Below are 26,401 nucleotides of genomic sequence, written 5' to 3'. Positions count from 1 at the left end.
TCACCCCCCCCCTCCCCACTTCCCTTACTCACTTCTTCTCTCAAAGATAACAAAAACCACATAACTTTTTTAATATAACGTCAAACATGTAAATATGTAAGTCCACAAAAACTTGTGTCATTAGATAAAGTAGAGTCTTTTACGCCAAGCACAAAATATTTCTCAGCTCTATTGTCAATCTTAATATATTTTCCAGAATTTAAACCCAAGACATCTCTTAATGAGTTCCTTTGAAGAGTTTCATGAATTAAATTCCTAAGGATGAATCCTTTGTACTGGTTTTTCTTGATGCTTCATCAAAGGTTCTAACTCCCGGTTCTCTTTCGTAGCTACAATTGTAATGTACATAAGCAATCAGATATGTACAATTCCTTTGTTAAGTACTAACTTATTGAGAAAATCAAATTTACTGATCTACTATTCAATATGACTCAAAGGAAAATCAGAGTAGAATTTATCCTTATCCTAGCTTTGCAATTTTTTTTTTATTGTGGAATTGAAAAATAAAATTTGTGTAAGGTAGGAACTATGTTAAGCTCCATGGTTTTGCGTTTTCATTTACTACTCTAAAAAGGTACGTTAGTTTTGGGAAATTTAACAGTTTTAATTTTAGAAATGTAAATGCCCAAAATTATAAGTGGTCAATAAAGTTATATACTAGTCATATAGTCATATACTTTTATTATTATTCTGTTTGTGTAGATTAATAAATCCGAAGAATGCATAACTTTTTTGTTATTTCAAAACTGACGTGGTCACAAAAAGTCATAATCCCAAAAATAGGGGTGGGAGTGATTCTAATTGTATTATACTTGTTGAATACCAAGAAAGTTGCCATGAACATGCTTATATTAAGAAATTAAAATTCTATTCTAAGTGTAGATTTTATCAATATTTTCGTAAATTGATGATATGTAATGTAAAAAAAAGCAATGATAAAAACTATTTTTTAAAGTAATTCCAGTGTTCTGTGATGTCACACTTTTTTGTAAAACTTTGAATTCTTTAAAAATTGTGCAAGGTAGTTTAATTTATTTTATGTGAATATAATCACATGGATGTAATTAGAACTATTGGTAGGTTCAAGATATTTTAGCACTTAATTTTATCCTAAATTTCCAAATTTTTATACATCTTATCTATGCAAAGGGGAAATAACTCTTTTTCTTACTTTTCTCTCAGTTGTATGTTTAAATGCTATAGTTTTTCTTATTCCAACGATTAATTTTAAAATATTTTTGTAATTTTAGTTTTCTGATAAAGTTGACATTAAAATTAAACAAGAAAAACAAATTTCTGCCTACAAGATTTTACTTTTAACCAAAGAAATACAGTTTTCTGATGCAAAAATATGCTTTAGTTTATGTTTATCTGGCATCTTTAAAAGTGTGATGACATGTATATTTTTTCTAACAATTGATGACATTTAAGTCTATTAAGTTGAAATCAGTTCATCAGTTTTTCAACTTTCCTCAGAGAATTTTACGAGTATGGAATTACCTTAAAATTTATTTTTATTTTTAAAAATTACTGAATAAAATTTGCGAATTAATTCCATCTTAATGTTGACGTGTTAAAAATCATTGACAAATAATTTCACAATGCAACATCTTGTTTCCCCTTAGTGTAGTTTAGATGAACTCGCCTCAGTCATGCATGAACCGCCTTAAATTTTGGTTTATTCTATGAGACTCTACATGAATCATCCATACACTATGATTCGTAAAAGAAATTACAACTCAGACATGTAGCCTCAGTTTGAAAGTGGAGAGAGGAGAGACATACCTACCAAAACATCTTCACAAACCGAAAGAAAAAAATCCGTCAATCTTTAAGGTGCCTCACTACCCCTTGAAATAGTTTCTCAAATCAGCAGAAAATTACTTGATTATGACAGAAAGCATGACGGATAAGAAGTATATATATCAAATAGGTGAAACAATTTGCAATTTTAGATAAAAATTGGATTTTCGAAAATTTCATTCAGTAAACATAAACAAAAGCCCCAGGTGGATTCAAACTCATGACCTGCGGTTCACAAGCCTAATACTTTAACCACTGAGCTATCATGACGATATACATCTGAATCGATTGGTACAAACAGGTTAACAAAACATTTAAATCCCCATCTTGTGACGTAGTGTCTTAAAAAGTATAAGTCTCGGTGTGGTGAAGTACCTTAAAATCCTCATTTGTAGCCTGGCATCTTAATGAAGATGAGGGAATAAGATGGCAAAACTGCCAATTTGTTTGATTGTGAAATACAAGTTCAAATTTATCTTTTTTATGTAAATCTTTTTGATGATATTATAGTACAAGTTTGCACAAGCACACTTTTTAATGAAATTCGGTTTGTTTGTTTTTTTACAAACTGAAAGAAAACAATAATTGCACCGATGTTTGGTGGCTCAGCACTCCTCAAACTAAAACATTTAGCCCTCTAACGTTACCTAAGGCCTGGTGCTCTAACCAATGAACCATTTCTTCCACAAAAAGTGCGATATTTCGATACTATATGTGATTTTGGCCATGAATTTACGGACTTGTATTATTTTTCTAAAAGTCCAATTTTTGGGATACAAAATAATATTTTGAGTGTATAGTGTGTCATCACTCCACGTTTGTGTTTATTGAATTTGGTTCGTTCTCCATTAAAACTTAATAAGACAAGGCAAAAATATGAGGCACTGACCCACTTTGTTAAATAAAGGGCATAGAAGTTCTAAAATTGACACCATTTGGTGGTTTTGAAACGCATATACTACTACTTAAATCAAAGTATTGAACATGCGTAACGGGTCTACATCACGATTTTTAAAAGAATTATCAAATCATAATAATGTTTTGCAAAAAAGGTAAAAATAGTTGATCTACTGGAACTTGCACTGCACTTCTACATTCAAGGAACCCAGATGCTTTACTGAAAAATGAAGCCTAGTGTTCAAAAAAGGTTCAGACGAATTTACACAAGAAAATGGTTTTCCTTTTTGTCAATTTTTCGGGTAAGAATAAATGAAGAACCTTTGGAGTTATTGTAACTTCAGTTGTTCTTAACTAATACGCATGCATGTTCAAGATGATCGGTATTTAAAAAGTAACCAGGGACAGTCTATATATAGAATGCATATTTACACATTCGTCATGCGTTATGATATTCTATAATCAAACACACTTACATGTACAAAAGACAACCATGCTGCAAGACATTGACGTTGAAACTGCTGTTTGTGCTGCTTCTGCTGCTGCTACTACTACTGCTGCTGCTGCTGCTGCTGAAGATGATGATCATGATGATGATGATGATGATGAAGAAGAAGTTAGAAGTGGTGGTTGTCTTCCTTTATTCAACATTTTTCTTTGCTGAAACTACATGGTTCCCCTGGAAAAAAAAATAATGAAGAAAAAATTTTTCCCCAAATTTTTAAATATAGAAAATTTACGTAGTGAAAAGCGTTCTTGTGTGTTTAATACCTCCTATGAAGGTACCAATCATTGCAAAAATAAATACTTTTATACATAACTCGCGTCAGCTTCCACATGTACACCCAAACCAGCATAAAACAGAAAAAAACAATGTTACTGGTTACATCTAGCTCGTAAACAGGATTAACAAATATACAACCCTAAGATATTAAAACCCCTTTCACAGTTCACATGAAAAAGAATGCTTGAATTTCAGTACATACATTAATCTGAAACAGAATTTTAGCTGCAAATCTATGTGGTGTTTACGTGACCAATTTAAAAACACTTTCCCTAGATAGTATATTATATAGTGTGTGTTGATACAGAAACAGTTATATTCTTCCATTTTGAGCAAAATGATTATTCATTCATATATATTCATTTGTTTATTTATTTAATTATCAATTGTTTTTTTTTAAGTAGGAAAGGGTAATGTTGAAAGAAGTTAGCGTTATAATTGTACTTTGTAATTGTAACAGAATTGGCGATGAATTTCATGTTATTATAGAATGGATAGCATCATGTAACTGACGAAGTTACTAACGCTAACGCGTGGTATTCAATTTGTCTGCTTGGTGTGTAATACATGTAGAACCGACGGCATTCAAAATTAAAAGGCCAATAGGCCTGAGTACCATAGCCCATACACAAACTTGTCGAGAAGTCTCATATATGCATTTAATTAACTGTCATTCTGGAGTGTACAAAGGACAAGGGCGTAGAAGCCCTTACATATCCCCCAGTTTAAGCAATGAAAAGTCCTTGTTCGACTGTTAATAAAATATAATTTATTTAAGAAATAAAGTACGAGTTTTCGTGAATGCTGTAGAATAACCTCCGAGGTCGAGAAATGTTGTTTTGAAATATAAAAGCCGAGGCTTTTATATTTCAAACAACATTTCGAGACCGAGGAGGTTATCCTGCAATATTCACGATAACAAGAACTTTATTTCTATTCTACTAACAGCCCAGTATTTCTACAGATCGTTTCTTCTATAGAGAAACGATCTAGGTCATTTTGACGGCTGTTCCGTGTAACCCCAACGGTTTTGTTAGTAATGTTTACATGTGTATCGATCAAAGGAATCGCATGCAGACGACAGACGTTTTCTTTGGATGTTTAATACTCTTCACTTATTTATAAAATATCTTTGAATCATGTTCCTAATATTTTAAGGGCAATTTAATACGATTATTACTACTACACGTGATATATTTTATGTAAAAACATGCAGTGAAAATGTGTTAGGGAGGTCCTAGGAACAGCCGCATTGATCTCTTAAAAATAAACATTTGAGGCAATACACATCCTTTTGACTGGAACTAACACGTGAAATTGACATGGTTTTAAAAATAATTACGGTTTGAATTTGTACTTTCATGATCAGTGCGAGACAAATAGGTATTTCTGATCTCATAATTTACTGATGACGTTCGTGATATATTGGAGAATAATGTCCGCGGCATCTCTTTGATCTCGGCAATAACTGTAGTAGAATGGCTTGTATACTCAGTGATAGTGAAATTCCAGCGAGGGGACAAGATTCTTGGTCTAGGACGAGACTGCGGAGTCCTAGACCGTGCATTTTGGCCTCGGGGGGGATTTCACTATCCCACACGAGTAATAATGAATGATTCTATCAGTAACACGCACAGGGATGTTAATAATAGTTAAAATAATTAGTTTAACTATGACGTCACAAACGCTGAACGCTGTAAACTTTTAAAACACCACAAGCTAAAATCAAACTTCATGCTGGTGGCTGTTACAGTGGCTATTCCATTTATATGAACTTACCCATAGGATGAAAAAGGATTTTTAAGGTATAAATCACATTTGCAGACAAGGCAAGAAGTTAGAGACTGTATCCTTAAAAAGATAATGATTTAATGCTTAAATATTTGTACTTATATAATTTTCAGTAATTATACGATTAAATATTAGAAAAGTCATAAAAGAACTGAATTGGGCTATACATTAAAAAATCGATTTATAGTTGATCTAAAAAATAAAAGACGCTGGAAAATGTAAATTTATACATGTGTATGCATAAGAAAATATCAATTTCTCCTTTAGTTACATTACTCAATTTTTTTTTTTTTAGTTTTTATCATTTTTTTCTTCTTTCTTTTTTCCTCAAACCAGTTTTTGCCAACCCTTTTTCTCAGTCTAAATATATATTTATACGCTACATCATACTATCTTAAAAAGTGTATAATTTAATTTGTCATTTCTATCTTGCACGTTATATGTATCAGTATCACCCTGCACCTTGGAGAAGGCTTACATAGGTATAATTGCCTGCTGCCTAATCCATTTATTTACATAAATATTTGCATAATTAAATATGTTCAAATCAAAATATCATTACTCAATTTTGATACCTCTTGATAATTAAATTTAATGAGATTTGCGCAGAAACCAGCCAGTTCAAGAAATGTTTACATTTTTATCGTCAAGATGGCTGCACATCCTCATTAGCCCCTGCTCTCCCAGGTCGTACATGTATATTTTAATTTCTTTTCGTTAGCATATGGAACTACAGTACCGATCAGACCCAACCTAACAGAAAGTAAACCCCAACTAAACCCTGGGTTTACTTTCTGGGTTTACTCTGGGTTTACTTCGGGTTTACTAGAGTGGACCCAGAGTAAACCCAGAGTGGACACAGAGAGTAAACCCCTGAAAGCAGACGCTAACTGTGTATTCGGAATATACAAAGGGTAGGAATTACAGGCAGTAGGATGATAAGATAAAATACTTGTCTGCTTCACACTTCAGTGCATACAGTTGACCTCAAAAGCAATTTCAAAGTAAACCCCGAGTGGACCCAAAATTTCAAAATGTAAACCCAGAGTAAACCCCAAGTAAACCCAAAAAGTAAACCCGGGGTTTAGTTGGGGTTTACTCTGGTGTTAGGTTGGGTCTGATTGGTACTGTATTTTGTAAGGGTGTTCGATATGTTTTCTAGTGTTAGGCGTCGGATTTAAATAATGCGGATGGATATGCGTGTTATATGTCACAGGTATTTAAACAGGTGTATCTTACATGTGCTCATTCGAGTTCGTATTCAGCTTTCAATATGTCCGATATTGAAGAACATAACTCAGGGTAAATCGAAATTAATATTGGTTCAGATTCTTTATTTTGTAGAAAACTTCAATAGACAGACGTCATCAAGATGTGGAGAATCCTTAATTAAAAAAATATTTAATTTGTATACTGTCTTACAGAAGACCAGGAAGAAGATAAACGCGTGATATGTATTTATAATTAAAGCTGAGTACATGACTCATGTCTATAATAAATTGTTGCATTTGTAATGAGTTTTTGTTATAAATTTCTATAGAAAAGAAATGTTTAATTTGCGGATGAACAAAGTGAAGGAGAAAATAACCTAACTTTATTTCCACATGCACCGGGAGCTACAGAGCTGCAGCTAGTTAAAACCAGAACATCAATTAAAGATTGACATTTTTTATTGGCTTTTCAAATATACCCGAACTTTAATAGGAGCTACATATAAAAGCACATGATGTGTGATCAAATCTCTATCATAACTGGGGTCGGAAGTAAATTCTAAAAGTTGGAGGGGGGGGGGGGGGGCTAGACTTATCAGAAATCTTGAAAGCAAAAAAAAAAATTGGTTTTGGTAATGGTTAGTCTAACTTTTGCTAGAGAATTGGGGGGGGGGGTGTTGAGCTCTACTGGTATCTCAATCCTCACGTTTTGATTTCATTGCGCAGATGATCATTATATTTAAAATGGATATGATTTTATTTATTTAATCATCACAGAAAGACTAATATTTCATAATTACATAATACTCATAAAGAAAATCCATTTGAATTCAAGAAAACAAACAAGTTTTTGGAGAACTTTTTTTTTTTTTGGTGCGGAAGATTTTTAAACGAAAATGACAGAAATAAGCAATTTTTATGAATTTTTCAATTTAATTTTGTTTTCATTATACTTTATTTATTATTCACAATTTTAACATTAAGTAGATTTGTAACATATTTTATAGGTTCTGTGTGACATGTACAAAATTAAATTTTGGAGAGTAATAGACCCTTAGCATAAAATAATGCAAATGTATATAAAATGTCTGAACCTTTTAGCTAAAGTTTTGGAGAAATTTACCTTTGAAGCCTTATATCTAAAATTTGACATCACTGACCCCCCATGTTTTATAACGTCAAAATGATACTGACTACATATCTAGGCAAACTAGATAAATCTCATAAAATTCTCGATAATTAAAAAGTTTTAATTCAAAATCAAATTTTAACTATTATAGAAATTGTCTACTTTAAGTGTAAAAAAGGTGACCAAAAAAGATTATGCAGCTTCGTACATGTTTTCCCTCTAATAATCCCTCTATTCAGTGTGACCATTGTGCATTATTAAAAACAATATTTGAAGAAATATGTTTGCTTAATCAAAAATACTGACAACAAATCCTAATCATTTTAGGTACATTTTGGCATTTTAGGTACAAAAAGGTCAAATTAAATGGGCCATAACTCAGAGGGATGAATACTGACCCCCCCCCCCCCCCCCATATCTTTGTATTTTCTAAGTATGTTTTGTCAACATATTTCAATGATATAATTCTCAAGAAATTCTTGATACACTGATATTCAGGAGTGGTATATCTCTAGACTATCGAAACTGACAGGACCGAAATCTATAGGATCCAGTTCTAACCAGTTTACCGATCGATCAATACTTGCAACTTTCAAAATTACGGACTGCACGAAATGACGTCAGACTTAAACTCCCATGCATGAGGAAATCGTGTTTTTTTATTTTCTAATGCACAATACCGACCGTATCATCGGGGGGGGGGGGGGGGGGTGGCACACTTTTTCTCGTAGCAAATATAATTTTTTTGAAAATTAGAATTTGAATTCAGATGGAGTTGGTCCCCTAGCAATTAAGAAATAGAAGTGGATTTAACGTAATTATCATTGGTTTCTCGAAATGTATAAAATATAAAAAACAATACAATGCTTTCTTTGTTGATACATTCGGGCTCTAGATGTAATGATATTTGCAAAAAAAATTGTAACCCGCTGACGTACATATACATGTTTGAATCACCAACAAAATCATTTTCGATAATTGTTGAATAATTTTTAGGCATATAGTCATCGGTTTTGAAAATTAGGATGAGAAGGTGACAAAACTTTCCCGAATCTTTACAGGTAAACAACCAAACTATACTTTGCCAATTTAATATCAAAATCTTAATTCAGGATTGAAATGGGGCAGTTAATTCAAAATTCATCTTTCTTGATATAGATCAATTTTATCAAGAAAATGAACGATTGCCCTTGCCCAAGCTCCTTATTCCCATCTTATGTTAGGAATTTGATTAATAAAATAGCTACTTAAATAGCAGTGCAACTTACTATAATAATTGAAGATATGAGAGTCGTAGTGATATTTTAATCCCTCAGCGGACCATGTCAAGGCATTTCCTATAGCTTCGTTCCGTCATTGTCGTTTTCAACACATGCGGGGATTTCTTCAACTGTAATGTAAAAGGAAGCCAATGTGGATAAAAGAATTTTCATTGAGTGCATTCATTGTCATGATACATGTAGCTGCATGTGTCACAGTGGATCTAGAAGAGAGTGTTAGGGGGATCCGGACCCCCCCCCCCCTTCCCCTAAAACAGATATTCCGCTCATGTTCTGTTGCAAATAAATTTAGATGTATTACTTCCAGACCTGTTCCATAAATTCTAGCATAAATACAGGTATGTGTACCAATAGAAATCAAAATATCAAAAGTGTTTGTTGGTTGGAGTGTTAAAGACTGAAACAAATCATCAAACGAGCTATATATATCTAGCGTTCAGATACTGCATAAATAATTGAATTTCTACGTACCTTTTGAAACCAGCAAAAATTTTAATGAAGGCAAATTTTCAGACAGGAACCTGTTCTTTTAGACCGTGCATGATTTATTGACGTCCGCTGCTTTCGAAGACTGCTCAGAACAATGCGTGACCCTTGCTCTTGGTCACGTGGACAATCAGATCGACCGGACAGTGAGCGATCATCATGGATACACATATTGGGCAATCAACTACTGACCACGAAGTCAATGGTTTTCGCTTAGAACATGTGTTACCGTTTTAAAAACCGTACCAAAACGTTTTTAAAGATCATTCTTGAACAAGTTGGAACCAATATCCCAAATGGGATATAATAACCTGTGTGGAATATCCGAAATGCTATAAAGTATTTATAGTGCAAAAAATATTTTTCTATTTTTTTTTTTTTTGCAAGAATAAGTCAAATTTAGGTGGTATGGGACACCTCCATTTAGTGACATACTATTCATCGAGAAAAACAAAAACGAAAAAATTAAGAATAATTTTATAAAATGTTTCTTACCCAAAATGGACATCTAGTAGCGTAGCGCTGTGGGTTAGCGGGTTCACTAGGAACCTGTTAGTCATGACTTCGAATCCCGCTGGAGGTTTTAAAATTTTTACCTTTCCAAAATTTGTTAAAAATTATTTTTTGGTTTTTATATTGCAAAATTTGAAATTTTTAAAACGGAAAAACTATTTTAATTATAATGTAATTTAATCCACATTAATATCGACAGATGTACCATGCCAAATTTGAATTAGATGAAATTCACAACAACTTTTGGTAACAATTTTTTTAAAAACTTAATGTAGCAGAGATTATATCCATCAGTATATCCAACACTTCTTGGGGATCAATCTGTCAAGTTATATTATTCAAGAATAATTACTAACCAAAAGATGTTGCATTTGATATGAATTTCTGCGGATTTGTTTTAAAAATTACAAAATCGAAAATTTTTGCACTTCAAATTTATATTTTATTTGAGGTATTATATCCCAAGCAGGCCTTTACATGCCAATTAGGAGATAGGTCCCGACATGTTGAAGTCGTACTGTATACGCTGTGAAAGTGTTTGAATTAACACCGTCTGCTTAACTAATGTCCATGTAATATATGAAAAGAAATACATGTATCAAGTTACAGCTGCTTTTCGTTTTCGATAAATATTTTCAAAAAAATTTTACAAATCGATCAAAGAACCGCATAACATGACCTGAATGTTTGAAGATTTTTTTCTGTACAATTCTATGTTGAACTCGCTCCCCTTCTATAGGTAAGGAGTCGTTAATTGATAGGAATTCGAACTAAGAAGTTTATGATCTCAACAAAATACTGTACATAGAAATAAATTTAAAATTATGCGTGATCTTGAAATTAATTTTTCCAAAAATTACGCTATTTAATTTTTTTTGCTGAATAGAATGGAAATAAAGCGAAGTTTGCAATGCTAAAATAGAATTTTAGAGCTTGATTTTGTTTTTGTACGACACGAAAAATATATTTGAAATAGTTCATATAATATGAAAATATATATTTAATTGATAATTCCCAATAAACAATAACTTTTAAATTCATTTAAATAAAGTTAACAGCATCAAGTCCAATGAGACGGTTCTTCCAGCACTACATTTGGGTAGAGTGTCTGAATTTATCGAAATCCGAGGAATCTGAGAAATCGTCGGCCTGAAGAAGGAATCTTCTCTTTGGAAGGAGTCTGAAAATGTAAAGAAAGAAAATACATCCAATTAAGATTATGTTTTTTTAAGTTAAGAATGACCTTCATTTAATAATCCAATGATTGATGAGGCTGTATATACCACACGATCTACTGAATGATCCACCACCAATATTTTCTTCAGAGGTATTAATATTTGGTATATCTACATCTGCGAATGGTGTTTTATAAATATAGAAATATAGAGCACCTTGAATTCGGCATGAACAGCCTCCATTTGTTCCATCATGTTTTCATACTTGTCCACAATCAATTTTCTTTTCTCTGAGTTGAATGAACACTGGAAAGATAATGGCTACAGTACAATTTGTATTCGCTCCTCTTATTAATTTAAACATTACTTTTGATCACAGAAACCGTAGCAAAGTGAATTATTTTTACGCTATCCATTTTCCATAAAACTTCGAAAATTAAACACAATTTTCGTGGAGGAAAATATACATCCGTAAACAATTATCTTATAAATCCACATTGATTTAATTTTTACCAGTAGCGGCTGGCGCACTGCTTTCAGTGCCCTTATTCTGTTGTCCATGTCTATATCACCTATTCCATCTTTCTTCAGGGATTCGGGATCTTGAGGACCTTGGAGAGACTACAAGTATCAACAGCACATATTATGTAATATGCAAAATTACAATGCATAGAAAAGTTTAAAAGAATTTTGAATTTGTTTACACAGATATTTACCTTCAGAGATGCATCCTTCTGCAGCACGCTTTCATTTCTCCAACATATATCTAAATAATTTTTTTTGGGGGGGGGGGGGTAACCTACCTTAATTTCCTAAGTGTCAACATTTGTCTTTTGATGTGATGTTTATAAGAACAATTCTTTCTAATTATGTTTACCAATGTTTCTGTAGATCTACATTGTAGGAACTGTCAACAATAAACATGATAGGACTTCCATATTAACTCAAAAGATAAAAGATCTTAAGCGATTCCTTGATGTAAATTTTTTAATTACAACTAAATGCATGGATTACGTGCAATGCTGTTGCCTCATTCAGCAACTTTTCCCGGGCCTTTTGAATGATTTCACTCAAGTATTTCTGAAAGAAAGATTTTTTTCTTATGTACCTTTCTAATCAATGACGGTTTTTAACTTTTCAAAAAAAAACAATGCTGCATTAAAATCAGAATCTACATTCATGAGGCAATTATGAATTATTTTGTATGATATACCTTCACTCCATCCAAGTCAACACTCTTCTTTGACAAATGCTTGGCCTGAAAAGCATTTATGGGCGTGAAATAATTGTAGATGTTATGATTTTCCAAATTCGTAAAATGACGATTTTTGGAGGTATGGGGGAGAAAACTTATTATAGTAGTGGCTTACCTTCAATTCCACGTGAACAGCCTCCATTTGTTCTTTCTTTTGTTTGATTTCTCGTAATTTGCCATCTTAATTTCTAACGCCTCTGCATTGAATGTGCTCTGAAAAACAAATCGCACCATGTGAGAATATCGAATTCACAATGCTAGTAATTTGCATCCTATCTGATAAATGTGTTATTGAGAAAATTACAAAATTAGATTCATAAAATAAACAGTATACGTTCAAACTGTCCAGTCTTTAAATGGCACTGGCTTCGTCAAACTCATTAGGTTCTTCACCTACGGATCTGTAAAAAAGGCTAAATTTCGTTACAAAAATGTAATTTACATGTAACAAAAAAAAACATGTTAACAATATCATTATGCTCCTTTATACATTTAACTGCATACGTTTTAAAGTCAGACACGTGGCACCGGTAGGGGGGGGGGGGTTCCCACTTTTTAAAAAATGCATTTACTTATTTACTTGAAAATAAGGAAATGAACAGTGAGATTGAAGTCAGTAGTGCAGTTATAAGCAAGATACAGGGCTCGCAATTATTTATCATGTAAACAAGGCTCGTGCCCTGTTTTTGTTTACATTAGTTCAATATACCGGTAAAAGTTCTTTTTCTAGCTGATTTTTCCGCCTTCTTGTTCAATTTAAGCATAAATAAACAGGTGTTTACGTTTACCACATTCATTTTCGGTCTAAAACTGGAGTTTTCACTTCAACGTTCAAAATGTAAACAAAAGCTTTGTTTACATAGCAAAGAATTGTAAGCTCTGTAACTCGCTTATAACTCAACATATAACACTTTAATTTTGGTTGCTTAATAAAAATGCCTTACTGAAGCATTATAAACATTAAAATCGGAAAAATAATTTTTGACCAAAATCGTGACCATGCCCCTTTAAGGTTTACATATGTGATTGTACATTCCTCCAACTTAATCCGAATAGAGAGTGGATATGTTGTTGAGTTTGATTAACTAAGACTAATGGTCAAAGTATGTTCTAAAAAATTAATGTTAATTTTAGGAAAACCATACATGTTTTAAATCAATAAACTTGAATATGGATAACAGTTTTAATAATATTAAAAATTACATATTAAAGTATATCGTTTTTAGCTTGTTTAAAACGCCTATCAAGGAAATAGCATTATATTCACATTGAAGCGAAGCTATGATCAAAATAAAAAATACCCCTACGGTTCCCTGTGGTAGCATTGTGCTGACCTCTGGCCCCGGGGCCAAAAAACCTAGATGAGCTCACTTTTGATCTCAGTCTCACTTTTCCACAACGAATATAAAGTGAGACTGATAGCAAAAGTGAGCTTGTCTAACTTTTATGGCCCCGGGGCCTGGTTTCATGTACGCATCCCATTCGGTTCTCAGCTAGTCACGTGATACCTGAAGGGTTTATAAGATGAGAAAATCGGTAGGATCGGAAAGTTTTACCAACTTGCTCAATCCGAATTTCTCCTATTTATTAGTCCCCTACCGGTTTTCACCGGAGGGGACTATAGCTTTCCTCTGCGTCCGTCAGTCCGTCAGTCCGTCCGTCTGTCCGTCCGTCTGTCTGTCCCACTTCAGTTTTCCACTCTTTTTTCGGAGTTGATTTTAATCAACTCTCCTATGCACTTACCCGAGCAAAGTGAAAGTGAAACAGTGTTTGGACTTATGCACAAATCAATACCGCTGACAACACTTAGTTCTTGAAAATAATCGATAAATTCGATGCTATGTATTCTGAAGCATTGTTTTTCAAGAAAACTTATTTATTAATACCATGAAAATAGTAAGATTTTAAATTGTACAAACAGTTTAGATATTTTTTGAAGTCGTATGTATTCCTACGCTAGAGTTCAATGTAGTCTCGTTCAACCAGACGCTTGGCTGTCTCCGTTAATATCCGACAAAACTCTGTGTTTTGTCGGCCTTGTCGGAGATAAACGGAGATAACCGAGTGTTTGGTTGAAGAAGACAAGAGTTCAATCTTGCCCGGATCCATAAAATTTCTCAGAAATATTTCGATTACTAATACTTCTTGTCATGCAAAATCACATATCGTTGATTTTGAATAAATGATAATCGATAAAATCAACTCCCGTCAGTACTTCAGTACTTTGATTTCTTTCTGCGTTTGAGTATGAAATTTGCTGAACAGCTTCAAAATGTCAAACTACAGATCAAGTTTACACTTTTGTAGCGTCTGGTTGACACATATTTTTGAGAAAATTAATTTTTTATATTCCAATTTTTTAATGTTCGGGTTCAATATTCTGCATAACAGTGCATTGTTTTCACAATTTCCACAAACCGGTAGGGGACGTGTATTGCTTATGCAATACTCTCATAATGCTTGTTTATATATAACTAATTAAAGGATATTTTGAAAAATCTATTTTTTCGGTTGCGGTCTTGCTCTTACTTCTATGTGCGGCAAGTGAAAGAGTTCTTTACAGGAGTAGAGGAAATGCATAATGATTCATACATATGCAATTTGGTTGAAGTATTTTGTCGAAAATTTCAAATAAACAATTTGTTTTCTTTAGAAATAAAGGAGAAAATACTTACTACAATCATACTGTCATAAGTTAAATAGAAGATATTATATTAACCTAGATTATTTTCCGATACACGAATTTGTAATCAAAAATACGCTGTACGTTTTTTAAAGTCTAAAAAAATAGTAGTACTGTATCGTGGCAGAAATTCTCTTTAGAATTTATAGAGAATGATTATTCAACGTGCTATTCGCATTTCTACCCGTAATGATAATCGAGTTGTCAGCTCTCCATTTACTGTTTCAACCCGTAAGGAAATGCAATCCCTAAGCCTTTTTTGAGACCATTACAGCAATTTGACACGGATATAAGTCGTTAAAGTGGCGTCGTGATCCATGTAATTTTAGTATGAAATACGGCGAACAACGAAAATCATTTTCATTACTACTCTCGGTGTTAATTTAACAAAACATCAGGTGTCCCAAACTATAAAAAGGGTCGAACACCTCTTATAAAGTTTCGTTTGTACCGTACTACATGTATAATAAGCTGGTTTGAGAATACTGTAGAGGACAGCCACATTTCATTCCGGACAAGAATGGTTGGATATTGATACAAGTTCTGAGAGGACATGTGAAGAGTTTTATTGCCAACCGTCTGTAATGTTGACCACTTTTTTCAACCTTATTTTGTTGTATTCTTTGGCTGTTTGGAATTTTGGTAAGTCTTGCACAACGTGACCAATCATTTTTTCATGTGACGTTTATTTAATTGTGTTTCATTACTTTAAAAGCATCTTAAGGTTTAACAATATCTTTAAATAATGATACAATAGTTTTTTTCATCATCATCATTTAGCACTTTTTTTTAAACGTCTCCATTCGTAGCTTTTTTAAACGATGTTCTTTTATTAGACAGCTATTTTCTTGATTTATATCTGTGATAGTCATTTTTATTTGCTTGCTTTATGACAACATCTGATGCTTATCAGCCTGTTCAACATTATTTATCCTTTGTAGTAACCCTATTTGCATTGATTTACACATTTTTATATCGTTCATTCGCATATCCTTGGCCTACATCGTCCGATGTGTAATATTGTTAACTAACGTTTAGAAGTCTGTATATATTATTATACAATGAATATACAAAGGAGTATTTTGACCCATTTCTCATGTTTTTACTACTAAAGACTTTTTTTAACTAATGGAATATTCAAATAAAAACCGTTCTCCCCTTTTTAATAAGTTTTATCATTCTAATTCTATTTGATTCCTGTTTATATATATATATATATATATATATATATATATATATATATATATATATATATATATATATATATATATATATATATATATATATATATATATATATATATATATAATCCAAAAAGAGTAACGTCTTTAGTTAGTAACGTCATTTTCTTTTTCTTTTTTTGATTTTATATATATATATATATATATATATATATATATATATATATATATATATATATATATATATACACACACACAATGTAAATTATTTAATGCATGATTAAGACTAACAATGTACAAAAATATAATGAAAAATAAAATAAAATAAATACCGACCACCCCTCCCTTTTAAACCGAAGATAATTGCAGCTATGTAATATATCAATTTAAAAGCACCTTCTTACAAATACACTCGTAATGACACAAATGGGGCTTCATTTATGAAATGTATATAAAATGTTTTCATTTGTCAACTCATGATCATGCGAATTCCTTTCGCGACCCATTCTTCTACTATACAAATCCTTTCTACCTACATCGATCTTTTTTCTATAAATTGACCCACATTTACGTAATAATTGCAGTGCTGATTGATTTAAATAATCCTGCATAATCCATCCCAAGACAATTAAGACGAGACGACGCCTCATTATTGCAATACCTTCCCCGCTAACTACTTTTGTAGCCTAGTACGACAATTAACTTGTCATGTCCATCGCATTATGAAATTGTTTTGCGTTTGCCTTTCGACTATAGTATGAAAGCCTTACAAATAGTGTTTATTAGCACATCAAGATTTTTATTAAGACATTCTAGATTTGATCTCCTGCAGAGACGCAACGCGTGGTTGTAGTTGTTAAATACTTCTCTTTTTTTTAAAGACATAATTGTCATTTTTAAAAGTTTTGAAAAGGCGCATGCATTTTATAATTACTGTACAAAATAATACCATTCCTATGAAATTGAAATGTTTCAACATTTTGCTTTTTCGAAAGAAAATTACCATTAGCTTAGTAAACAAAAACAACTAAATGCATGGTTTCTTCCCTGATTGGAATTAAGTTAATATACTGTATTGTATTGATTTAATTTTAATAAAATATTCATGTTGATAAATTATTTGCATATATAGTACATTTGTAGCAATATGATGACAAGGAATGGATTGAGTAAATATATGAATATGTTAAAATACATATATGTCATAACGGTCTATTTGATATAACATGAAAGTAGTGTTCAATATACATTGTTTGGTATAAATGCAGGTCCGAATCTAGTGGAAAATTGAAACTTAAATTCACTTGGTAAGATTAGCAATGTTAACAAGTTGCACCCTTATAGTATTTTACTGTATGTTGCAGCTGCAGTATCATCACAAGAGTTGCCAACCGATCTCCGTGACTCGAATTGGAAATACAATAGCGAGGAGGGCAATGGCTTTATTATTTTCTACGCGAAAAATATGGTGGAGAATGGTATTCAATGGAACTTAGTTTCACTGACAGGAAATTTTATGTCTTTCCAAAGGTAAACTTTGAATCATTTTACCAATAATATTAGAAAATAGCTTACATTCCCGTAAACACAAACTAATTAACTAGACAGTTCAGCTTAAATGTAACCGTACATACATGTAATACATAGAATGTATTGATAATGTTGGCTATTCTGCTTGTTACATTTTATGATTTTTATTACATGTATCAATTGACAGGATTAATAAAGTTACAACTGACACCGGTGAAAAGTTCCTATATAAATGTTGGCTATATAAAAGAGTGAAATCCACTCTTTACTATTTTTATCCAATGACAGGTAAGATTACCGTTTAATATGTTAGGGTTTCATTGTCGAATGCAAGTTATATTGATTTCTGTTTACATTTTTCAGAAGACTCCCCCAGAAAAGAATAGAAATTAAGGTGGCCGAGTTTTAATTTCATGGCGCATGTTTTTGCGCTATTTTCGAAAATACAGTGAATTTATATCTATGAAAAAATTGGTTCGAAGCCATTTTTGAAATTGAACATAATAAACAAAATGCTGAAAAAATGTTTACATTTTTAAAGAAAAAATTATCATCTAAACGATTTTTCTGCTATTTGGTAGGTGAGTCGTTTGGCTTTTTGACGTTTTTATAAAAATAAACTTTGTACATGTAGGAGTACGTTATAAAACGTAACAAAAAGGAAAAGGTGTATACCTTGAAAATAATGCTATCCTAAGAGTTATTTTTCATATTTATTAAATGAATCCATTGTACCAATCTACATCTGTAATACCGTAGATATAGAGCGAACTTTGGAGCATTTTGATATCTTGAGGTGACCCCCGTTAAAACCAGATGGTAAAATTCAGTTGTTGTTTTTTTTTTTTTACAAAAAAATTACTTATCATACATATACATACATTTCAGAACAACCGTTTCTGTAGTATTTAAATTATACCCCCCTTCCAAACGAAGTTTGGTGGTGGTGGTGGTGGTGGTGGGGGTATATAGGAATCACCTTGTCCGTCCGTCCGTCCGTCCGTCCACCTGTCTTCAAAATTCGTGTCCGGTCCATATCTTTCTTATGGATAAAAATTGGAAGCTCACACATCGATTTCTTATGAATTAAGGGTGTGTCATGACCTTGATTAAAGGTCATTTGAGCAGGGTCAAGGTCACTAGCAGAAAAAGTGCAAAATTCGTGTTTGGCCCATATTTTTCTTATTGAGAAACATTGAAAGGTCTTACTTTACCTAAATATTGCCAATGACCTGGAAGAGTCATGACCTTGCCCAAGGTCATTCGGACAAGGTCAAGGTCACTGGTACAGTCATTTCATGCATTTCTTTTACAATTTTTGCTTTGCAATGGTATGCGATTTTAATGATATGCTATGAGATTTCAATGCAATGCTATGAGATTTGTATACTATGCAATGAGAAATTTAAATAAAGGGCTTAATGATATGGTATGCTACAAAAACGCCTTCATACAGAGAAGAGTTCAAAATATTTCAAATTAAAATTATTAGAAGCCAAAGTTTACCACTAATATGCAATGTGATCATTTATTCTTTTTTAATACAATCATTTTAAACCGAGTTAAAATCGAAAACAACAAAAAAAACAAAAGAAATCGGCCTTCTTCAATAGCTGAAGAAAAATAATAAAACATATGTCCATAATAATGATCGCATAAGAAAGATGTTTAAATTTACTTTTATCTTTAATTACAAATCAAATTTAAAAAAAATGAGTTTTTTCCCTTTACATTTTGCTTAAAGGGATATTTAAAAATCAAAGAGCTCATGTGTCAGCTGATGATCCTTTGGACGTCTGTGATTACTGCACCAATACTGAGGCTAAATTACACATTCTTTATCGAGGTATTTTTAAAACTGCTTTCTATTATATGATTGTATGATGTATTACATGTAGAAGCATGGTACCAAAATTACAGTTGTGCGTGCATTTATTAACTCAGCATTTTATGTTGTACATATAGCTGAGACGTCTTGTGAATGTACCCCTGAATGTTCACAACTTACAATATATAACACGTGCACGAGGGCAAACCATGATACATCGTCGACAAACTGCGTTAATGGCACAACAGCCGTAGAGACTACAACAGCTATCGAGACAACGACAACATTACCAATAACAACCGCATTGTCCTCTACTACAACAGAAACAAAAGACGAGACAACAACACTGCCAATGACTACAACCCCATCATCTTTTACTACAACAACAAAAGATACAACGACAACATTACAAATCACTACAACCGCATTATCTTCTACAACTACAACAATAAAAGAAACAACAATAGCAAGAATAAATTTGACTACCACGTTAGAGACAACAGACCCACCTGTAACAACAACAGCAGCATTGTCGACAACTATTTCGACATTGCAGACGACAGCAGAAGCACCTTATGACCCAATCACCTCAACAAAACCAACAACGTCACGTCCGGACGAAACAAACGAAGAAACTTCAACCAATCACAAAAAAAGTATTTCCGCTCTGGACAGACTAGGACTAAACGAGGATGCTTTTGTTGGTGTCGTGTCCGGTAGTCTGCTCTTTGTTTACCTTGTTGTCGCCATTGTAGGGTGTGCCTGTTGTGTGTTCATTTTGGGAAGAAGGAGGAATCGAAAAAGAAAAGAAAAGGAATCGCAAGAAAATCTGGTTCCCGAAAGAGCGAATTATTTTCAAAATAAGTCATATTTAGATTCTTTACCACAAGTATTTCATCGCATTGACGAGTAAACGTATTGGGTTTTTATTAAAAGAGTTATGTATATATATGAATGACTGTTTATTTATTTGAAATATATTGATGTATTGTAATATTATTTTTGACTTGTTTTTACAAAAATCCCAGGAATTTGACAGAAAAAGAACGCGATGAATGAAATAAAAGCATGAATGATATTTATGACAATTCTCTTCTAAATTTAATGTACTTTTATAATTGTAATGCAACTTTTGCACTTTTAAACTATGAAACTATGTTTTTTACGTGTAGAATTCGATATGACAATTCGAAGTATGTGTATTTTGAGAGCAAATACAAGTGGGTGTAATGCTTTAAATCTGATGTTGTCATCATTATAATCTCTGCGGAGATACAATCGTGCCATTTCAGGGCGGAGGACAACTAAACGCGATCAAATGGCATAGAACCGATGGCAGATAAATCTATTTTTTCATAAAAATGTGCGAACTCATTATGCGGATTTCAAAATAGAAAAGTACACAAGTCTGTGTTGCAAAATAATTTTACATCGATGTTTTTATTTCTTTAAAATTGAAATATAAGTAATATTTTTTTAATTGATTTAAAAATATTTTTAAGATGACAATTAAACGGCATTTTTTACAATATTAATGAGCGGTGTTTCGACAACTTTAATAACTTAATGCTGAAACAATGAATCAAGACAGAGAAATAAAATGAGTTATATCAGTTTTGTTTTTCTCTCATTTGAAATAAATACGATGAATTTGCGTTGGTCAACAAACAAGTTACAACGCATTTATGAGTTCCTGTACCTGCTTCGTACTTTGTTTATACGTTTATGTTAGAATTATGACAACATAAACGATTCAGTATTTAAAAATAAGTTAAAATAGTTAACGATACTGATTTTTTCTTCTTCGAGAAATCGTGTCTCTCGTGTAACGTTTATTATGCAGGTTGGTCGGTATGTCGACATTGACACACCTTTATCCATAATATCAATATACTAAATAAATATATAAAAGTGACAATTGTTATAAAAGGACATATTGATTTGATTTGGATTGTTTGCGTGGCGCTTGATCGAATCTTGGTCCCCGAAAAGCTTTTAGAGTTGTTGGTTTTTTTAGAAAGGTAGGCTCGTCTTCCTCTTACTTCTAGAAAAAAGTGATAATAATGGAGGCGGTTAAAGCTTCGAAAAAAAGTAATTTAATCATAAATCTGTAAAAATCGCACGCAATAGCTCATTTTGATTAAATCCAATAATGCTATACATCTGGTGGGGAAAAAATGGACAAAGATTTAGGCACATTTAAAAACTTCACAAAGGATAAACCATGTATATAATGAAAGAAATCACTGTAGTTTATTTTCGATTCTACTACAGTTATTGCCGAGATCAAAGAGATGCCGCGGACATTATTCTCCAATATAACACGAACGTCATCAGTAAATTATCAGATCAGAAATACCTATTTGTCTCGCACTAATCATGGAAGTACCACTTCAAACCGTAAAAAGTTTTAAAACCATGTCAATTTCACGTGTTAGTTCCAGTCAAAACAATGTGTATTGCCTCAAATCTTTATTCTTTAAAAGAGATCAATGCGGCTGTTCCTAGGACCTCCCTAGCACATTTTCACGGCGTGTTTTTACATAAAATATATAACGTGTTGTAGTAATAATCGTATTAAATTGTCTTTAAAATATTAGGAATGTGATTCAAAGATATTTTATAAATAAGTGAAGAGTATCAAAATCCTAAGAAAAAAGTATGTCGTCTGCATGTGATTCCTTTGATCGATACACATGTAAACATTACTAACAAAACCGTTGGGGTTACACGGAACAGCCGTCAAAATGACCTAGATCGTCTCTCTATAGGAGAAACGATCTGTAGAAATACTGGGCTGTTAGTAGAATAGAAATAAAGTTCTTGTTTTCTTGAATGTTGCAGGATAACCTCCTCGGTCTCGAAATGTTGTTTGAAATATAAAAGCCTCGGCTAACGCCTCGGCTTTTATATTTCAAAACAACATTTCTCGACCTCGGAGGTTATTCTGCAACATTCACGAAAACTCGTACTTTATTTCTTAATTATACTCTCAAATTGTGTGTAATTATGTATTGTTACATGACGTGTATTAGTTATGTTATTTATTACATGTAATGAAGTTTAAACAACAGCCTCTGATTTTTTAGATAATGCCCATTTATACTGTTATGTGTTCTAGGTGATCAAGGTGTCAGGTTTTCGTCTTTCCGAATTCTTATAATGTAAATATTCATGATACCACCCCCCGTACGGAGATAATGAAACAATATATTTTAAAATTCTTTGATAGTAGTAACACTGGTTTTCATTAATCTTTTGATTACTATTACTAAGTAAAGAAGACAAGATATTAAATGCTTCGCATTTTGATGGGAAAATCTGATACACACTGTAATTTGGTTGATTGCATTTTGGTTCGTTTGTTTTGTTTTTTCGTTGGAGGGACTGGACAAAATCATATAATCTGGAGGGAGGTGGTGAACAGGTCTGTATTGTAATCGTTCGTACTTCCAGCTCTTCTGAACACAATAATCTTTTTGAAACCTGTTGTTGTTTTGGAGTCTTGAAAATGTTTATGCAAATACATCGATCAGGTTCTTCTCTTGTTTACATTTTAATCGGGTACACATGTATTCCGTTCTGCCTGGTTCGGACAATAACCGCCGGTATCAGGTTTGTCTGATTCAATTTCTGTCCATTGCCGACAGTGGGATTAGGCAGTCGTTGAATATCAAATAGGTTTGATAACCTTATGCACAGGTTTACGGAAGTTGTAAAATAGAACGAATACAGCTAGCGCGTCTGCTTTCATTGATAAATGAGAAGATGATGTAAAAGGGATAAGACCACCGGCGTCTGTAATCGTCTACTTTTATAGTATAGAATATTCATGAGTCCTGTTTATCCCATAAAAGCAAAAATATGATTTATCACGTTTCCTGCAAGATTATTAGATAATGGAGCAACAATTATGAAAGGAACAAAAATCAAAATCTATTAATACTTTCATCCGGCCAAGGCCATTCTAACATACATATCTAATATCTGATCCTCATTTTTTACACAGGGTGTGACTAGTTGTATTACAGCCCAATTCATATATAAGGGTCATGGTCACATTTCGAAGGTTCTTTACGTCAAATTTTACTTTAATTTTTATCACTGTATATTTATTGTTGTTGTTTTTTTTTTTTTGGGGGGGGGGGGTTGGGGGGGGGGGGGGTTATTGTGTACAATGCTCAAGTAAGGCATTTTTAATATTCATCCAAAATTTAAGTGTCAGTAGTCGGGTTGTAAGCGAGACACAGAGCTAACAGTATTTGATTTTGTGAACAAACTTCTTAAGTAAATAAATCTTTCTTTACGTAAATAAATCTTTCTGGATGTTGAAAATTTTCAGGTTTACACCTAAAATGATTGTGTCAAATGCTAAGAACAGGTTGTTTCTGTTCAAAACGAATTAGCAGCTAACAAAAACATGACACGGGTATTCTTTACATAGCAAAGAATTATGAGCTGGGATCTTGCTTATAACTCCACGACTGACACTCAAAGAGGTTAAGCGCCTTTTCCTATTACCTCGCCTACACCCGTTTAAAAGGAAACTACACTGGTTTTATTATTGTGTCTGAAACCACTAAATTGTCATAAATTCATGAAGCCTGCATCAAGAAACGAATATTTAGTACAGCGTGTATATTTTGAACCGGGTTAACTTCCAGCAAAAGAAAATGAATATAAGTATCATAATAAATACAGGTATATACTGTTATTGAAAACATTTTAATCTGCTTACATTGTGTATGCTCATAATTAAAATCAAACAAGAGAATTTGAAAAAAAAATTCCAACAGATTTAATAGATACATATACTTGTTATTTAAAATTGCTATAATTATCTCATGCTTAAAGTGAAAATTGATATAATACTACTTAATATGTCACGTGATGGTTTAGAATCTAATGTCGATATCAAGGCTTCATAAAGAGGTTAATCTTTTTTAAATGCAAGTTTAAGACGTCATGAATAGTTATTATATCAGTTTATATTTTATAAATTGTTAGACAGACCAAAACTCAATTTAATTTCATTCAAATTTAAGGTACAGATATTTACGTGTATATATGTTTGATATTTTAGATTTTAATTGATTTAAAGGAGAATTATTTTAACGACAAAGACGATTCGTTGAAATGTTTCTTACCTATAAAGTATGGAATTAATAGAGAGTTATTGTTCTTTTTCCTTTCGTTTGAATTCTGCATCGTTTAAATTTATAAAATTTTAATAAACGTGTATAAATTAAATGTATTATTCAGAGGATACTATAAAAATCTAATCAGAATTGTTCACGATCTATAAACTACTTATAGTCCCGATAAGAGTTTAATATGGTTTAACAGAGAGTCGCACGTTTACATTCAACTTCATTTTTACGTTGTTTTTTTTTTTTCATTCAACACCAAATATTCTGTTATCTTTTGTTTAGCCAAATCTGATACCATATTTGATAAATATTTTGAAGCAGTTTTCCTTATTGATACTTCTTTAAGCTGAGAGTCGTAAATTGAAATAGTAGAGATTTAGAACAAAAATACTAGTAACACGTTGTTACTTTGGGTGTTTTCCCGTGTTATTATTATTTTCGTTATAAAAGGGGAAATAACTCGCTTTGAGGGATATTATCCTTGTTGGATCAATTAACAGCTCTACTCGTGGGAGCTTTCCAAATATGGCTCGTCCTCTACGGTGGCTGGAAATCCAAAGAAAGGAGATATAAGTATAATAATTGTTATCAGATGTTTTATTTAGGATGGCGTCGATGGAAGTCACCAAGCTTGGGCGCATTTCCACCGACAAACCTGCGTCTTTGGATTCCAGGATTTTAGCCAATCAGAATTTAGGATTGGTTGATTTACCGAAACAAAGTTGTAAAAAATTTCCTAATAAAGAAGATTATTTAAAATGAGCAATCACGTGACCTTAAAAAGATAGTCACGATAATTGAGATAATAGGTACACCTGTGCTTGACCTCAGGCCTTGCGGCCTTCTTAACAAAAAAAAAGACAAACTAACAAAAGGAACTAAATATTATTACATAATCACTTGGGCATCGATGTGATTAAACATTGGTCAGTAACAGCTCAAAGTAAATCAATTACATATATACAATGGAGTTCCATTAGCGTGTCAGGCCAATGTTTTTATAAGCGGAAGCACCTTTGCGGTTTTTTTGAAAAGACTAATTTACCCAGGTAACACCAAAAAAGGACATTTGTATGTCGTATTTATATTGCCTAATAAAGAGACATCTGTAAAAAAAAATCAACTCTGAAAATGTTATCAAAAACCAAAATTATAGTCCCAAATTATGAATTTCATAAATCATGAAATTATTTAATACATATCTGTCTTCCCACAAATGTTTATTTAAAAATAAAATTTGGTGTTATGACTATTTTCCCCCTTGCTCCAATTGCTTTCGACCTCGGAAGCTCAAATTTAGAAACAAGAGAAAGACATAAAAAAAAAGTTACACACAAACAGAAAATACCTAAATATGTATACCTGTACAAAGGGAGATATTTGCAAAAAAAAAAGTCATAGGAACCTGAAATTGTCAGAGAGTAAAATGTGCAATAAAAACATAAAATATTCAATATTTGACAGTGTATATACAAAAAGAACATACCAAAAGGAGAGAAATGAAATGGCAATACAAGTCCTGTGATTCATTATGGAGAAACAAAAATGACAAATCAATTGTAGAGACAGCAGGTTCCGAAAAGAAAAGTAACAAAATGTTGGATAATTTTGACAAATTAAAATGTGATAAACCAATTGGATGATGCTGCTAATATTAGATTGTCGTAGGTCAATTTAGTGCATGTGCATAGTTGTGATGAATCAA

The 26,401-nt window shown here is 32.4% G+C and overlaps 1 protein-coding gene and 1 long non-coding RNA gene across 2 annotated transcripts; one reads left to right on the top strand and one right to left on the bottom strand.

Annotated features, from left to right (window-relative positions):
* Positions 1-63: 63 nt before the first annotated feature.
* Positions 64-9,497, bottom strand: LOC117681542 (uncharacterized). The gene is made up of 4 exons (XR_004596186.2): positions 9,367-9,497; positions 8,884-9,005; positions 3,177-3,379; positions 64-329 (listed from the first exon to the last, which is right to left on the bottom strand). It is a non-coding gene; the product is annotated as an uncharacterized lncRNA (long non-coding RNA).
* A 5,872-nt stretch (positions 9,498-15,369) lies between these two features.
* On the top strand, positions 15,370-20,584 carry LOC105321255 (uncharacterized). Its single transcript, XM_011419520.4, has 5 exons — positions 15,370-15,649; positions 17,553-17,718; positions 17,906-18,006; positions 19,463-19,564; positions 19,684-20,584. Exons 1-5 carry the CDS (start codon positions 15,592-15,594, stop codon positions 20,457-20,459), a joined length of 1,203 nt encoding a protein of 400 aa, XP_011417822.2. The 5' UTR covers positions 15,370-15,591; the 3' UTR covers positions 20,460-20,584.
* The last annotated feature ends 5,817 nt before the right edge of the window (positions 20,585-26,401 follow it).

The sequence above is a fragment of the Magallana gigas genome, chromosome 2 (genome assembly GCF_963853765.1).
Source record: "Magallana gigas chromosome 2, xbMagGiga1.1, whole genome shotgun sequence".
NCBI lineage: Eukaryota > Metazoa > Mollusca > Bivalvia > Ostreida > Ostreidae > Magallana > Magallana gigas.
The sequence above is the reverse complement of the archived record's forward strand: the minus strand, read 5'-3'. Positions and strand labels throughout refer to the sequence as shown.

Excerpts from the sequence above, each read along its gene's own strand:
- LOC105321255 (XM_011419520.4), top strand. The coding sequence starts at position 15,592 with ATGTTGACCACTTTTTTCAACCTTATTTTGTTGTATTCTTTGGCTGTT. Across the intron at positions 17,719-17,905 it reads AATTTTATGTCTTTCCAAAG|GATTAATAAAGTTACAACTG; the intron begins GTAAACTTTGAA and ends ATCAATTGACAG. Across the intron at positions 19,565-19,683 it reads ATTACACATTCTTTATCGAG|CTGAGACGTCTTGTGAATGT; the intron begins GTATTTTTAAAA and ends TTGTACATATAG.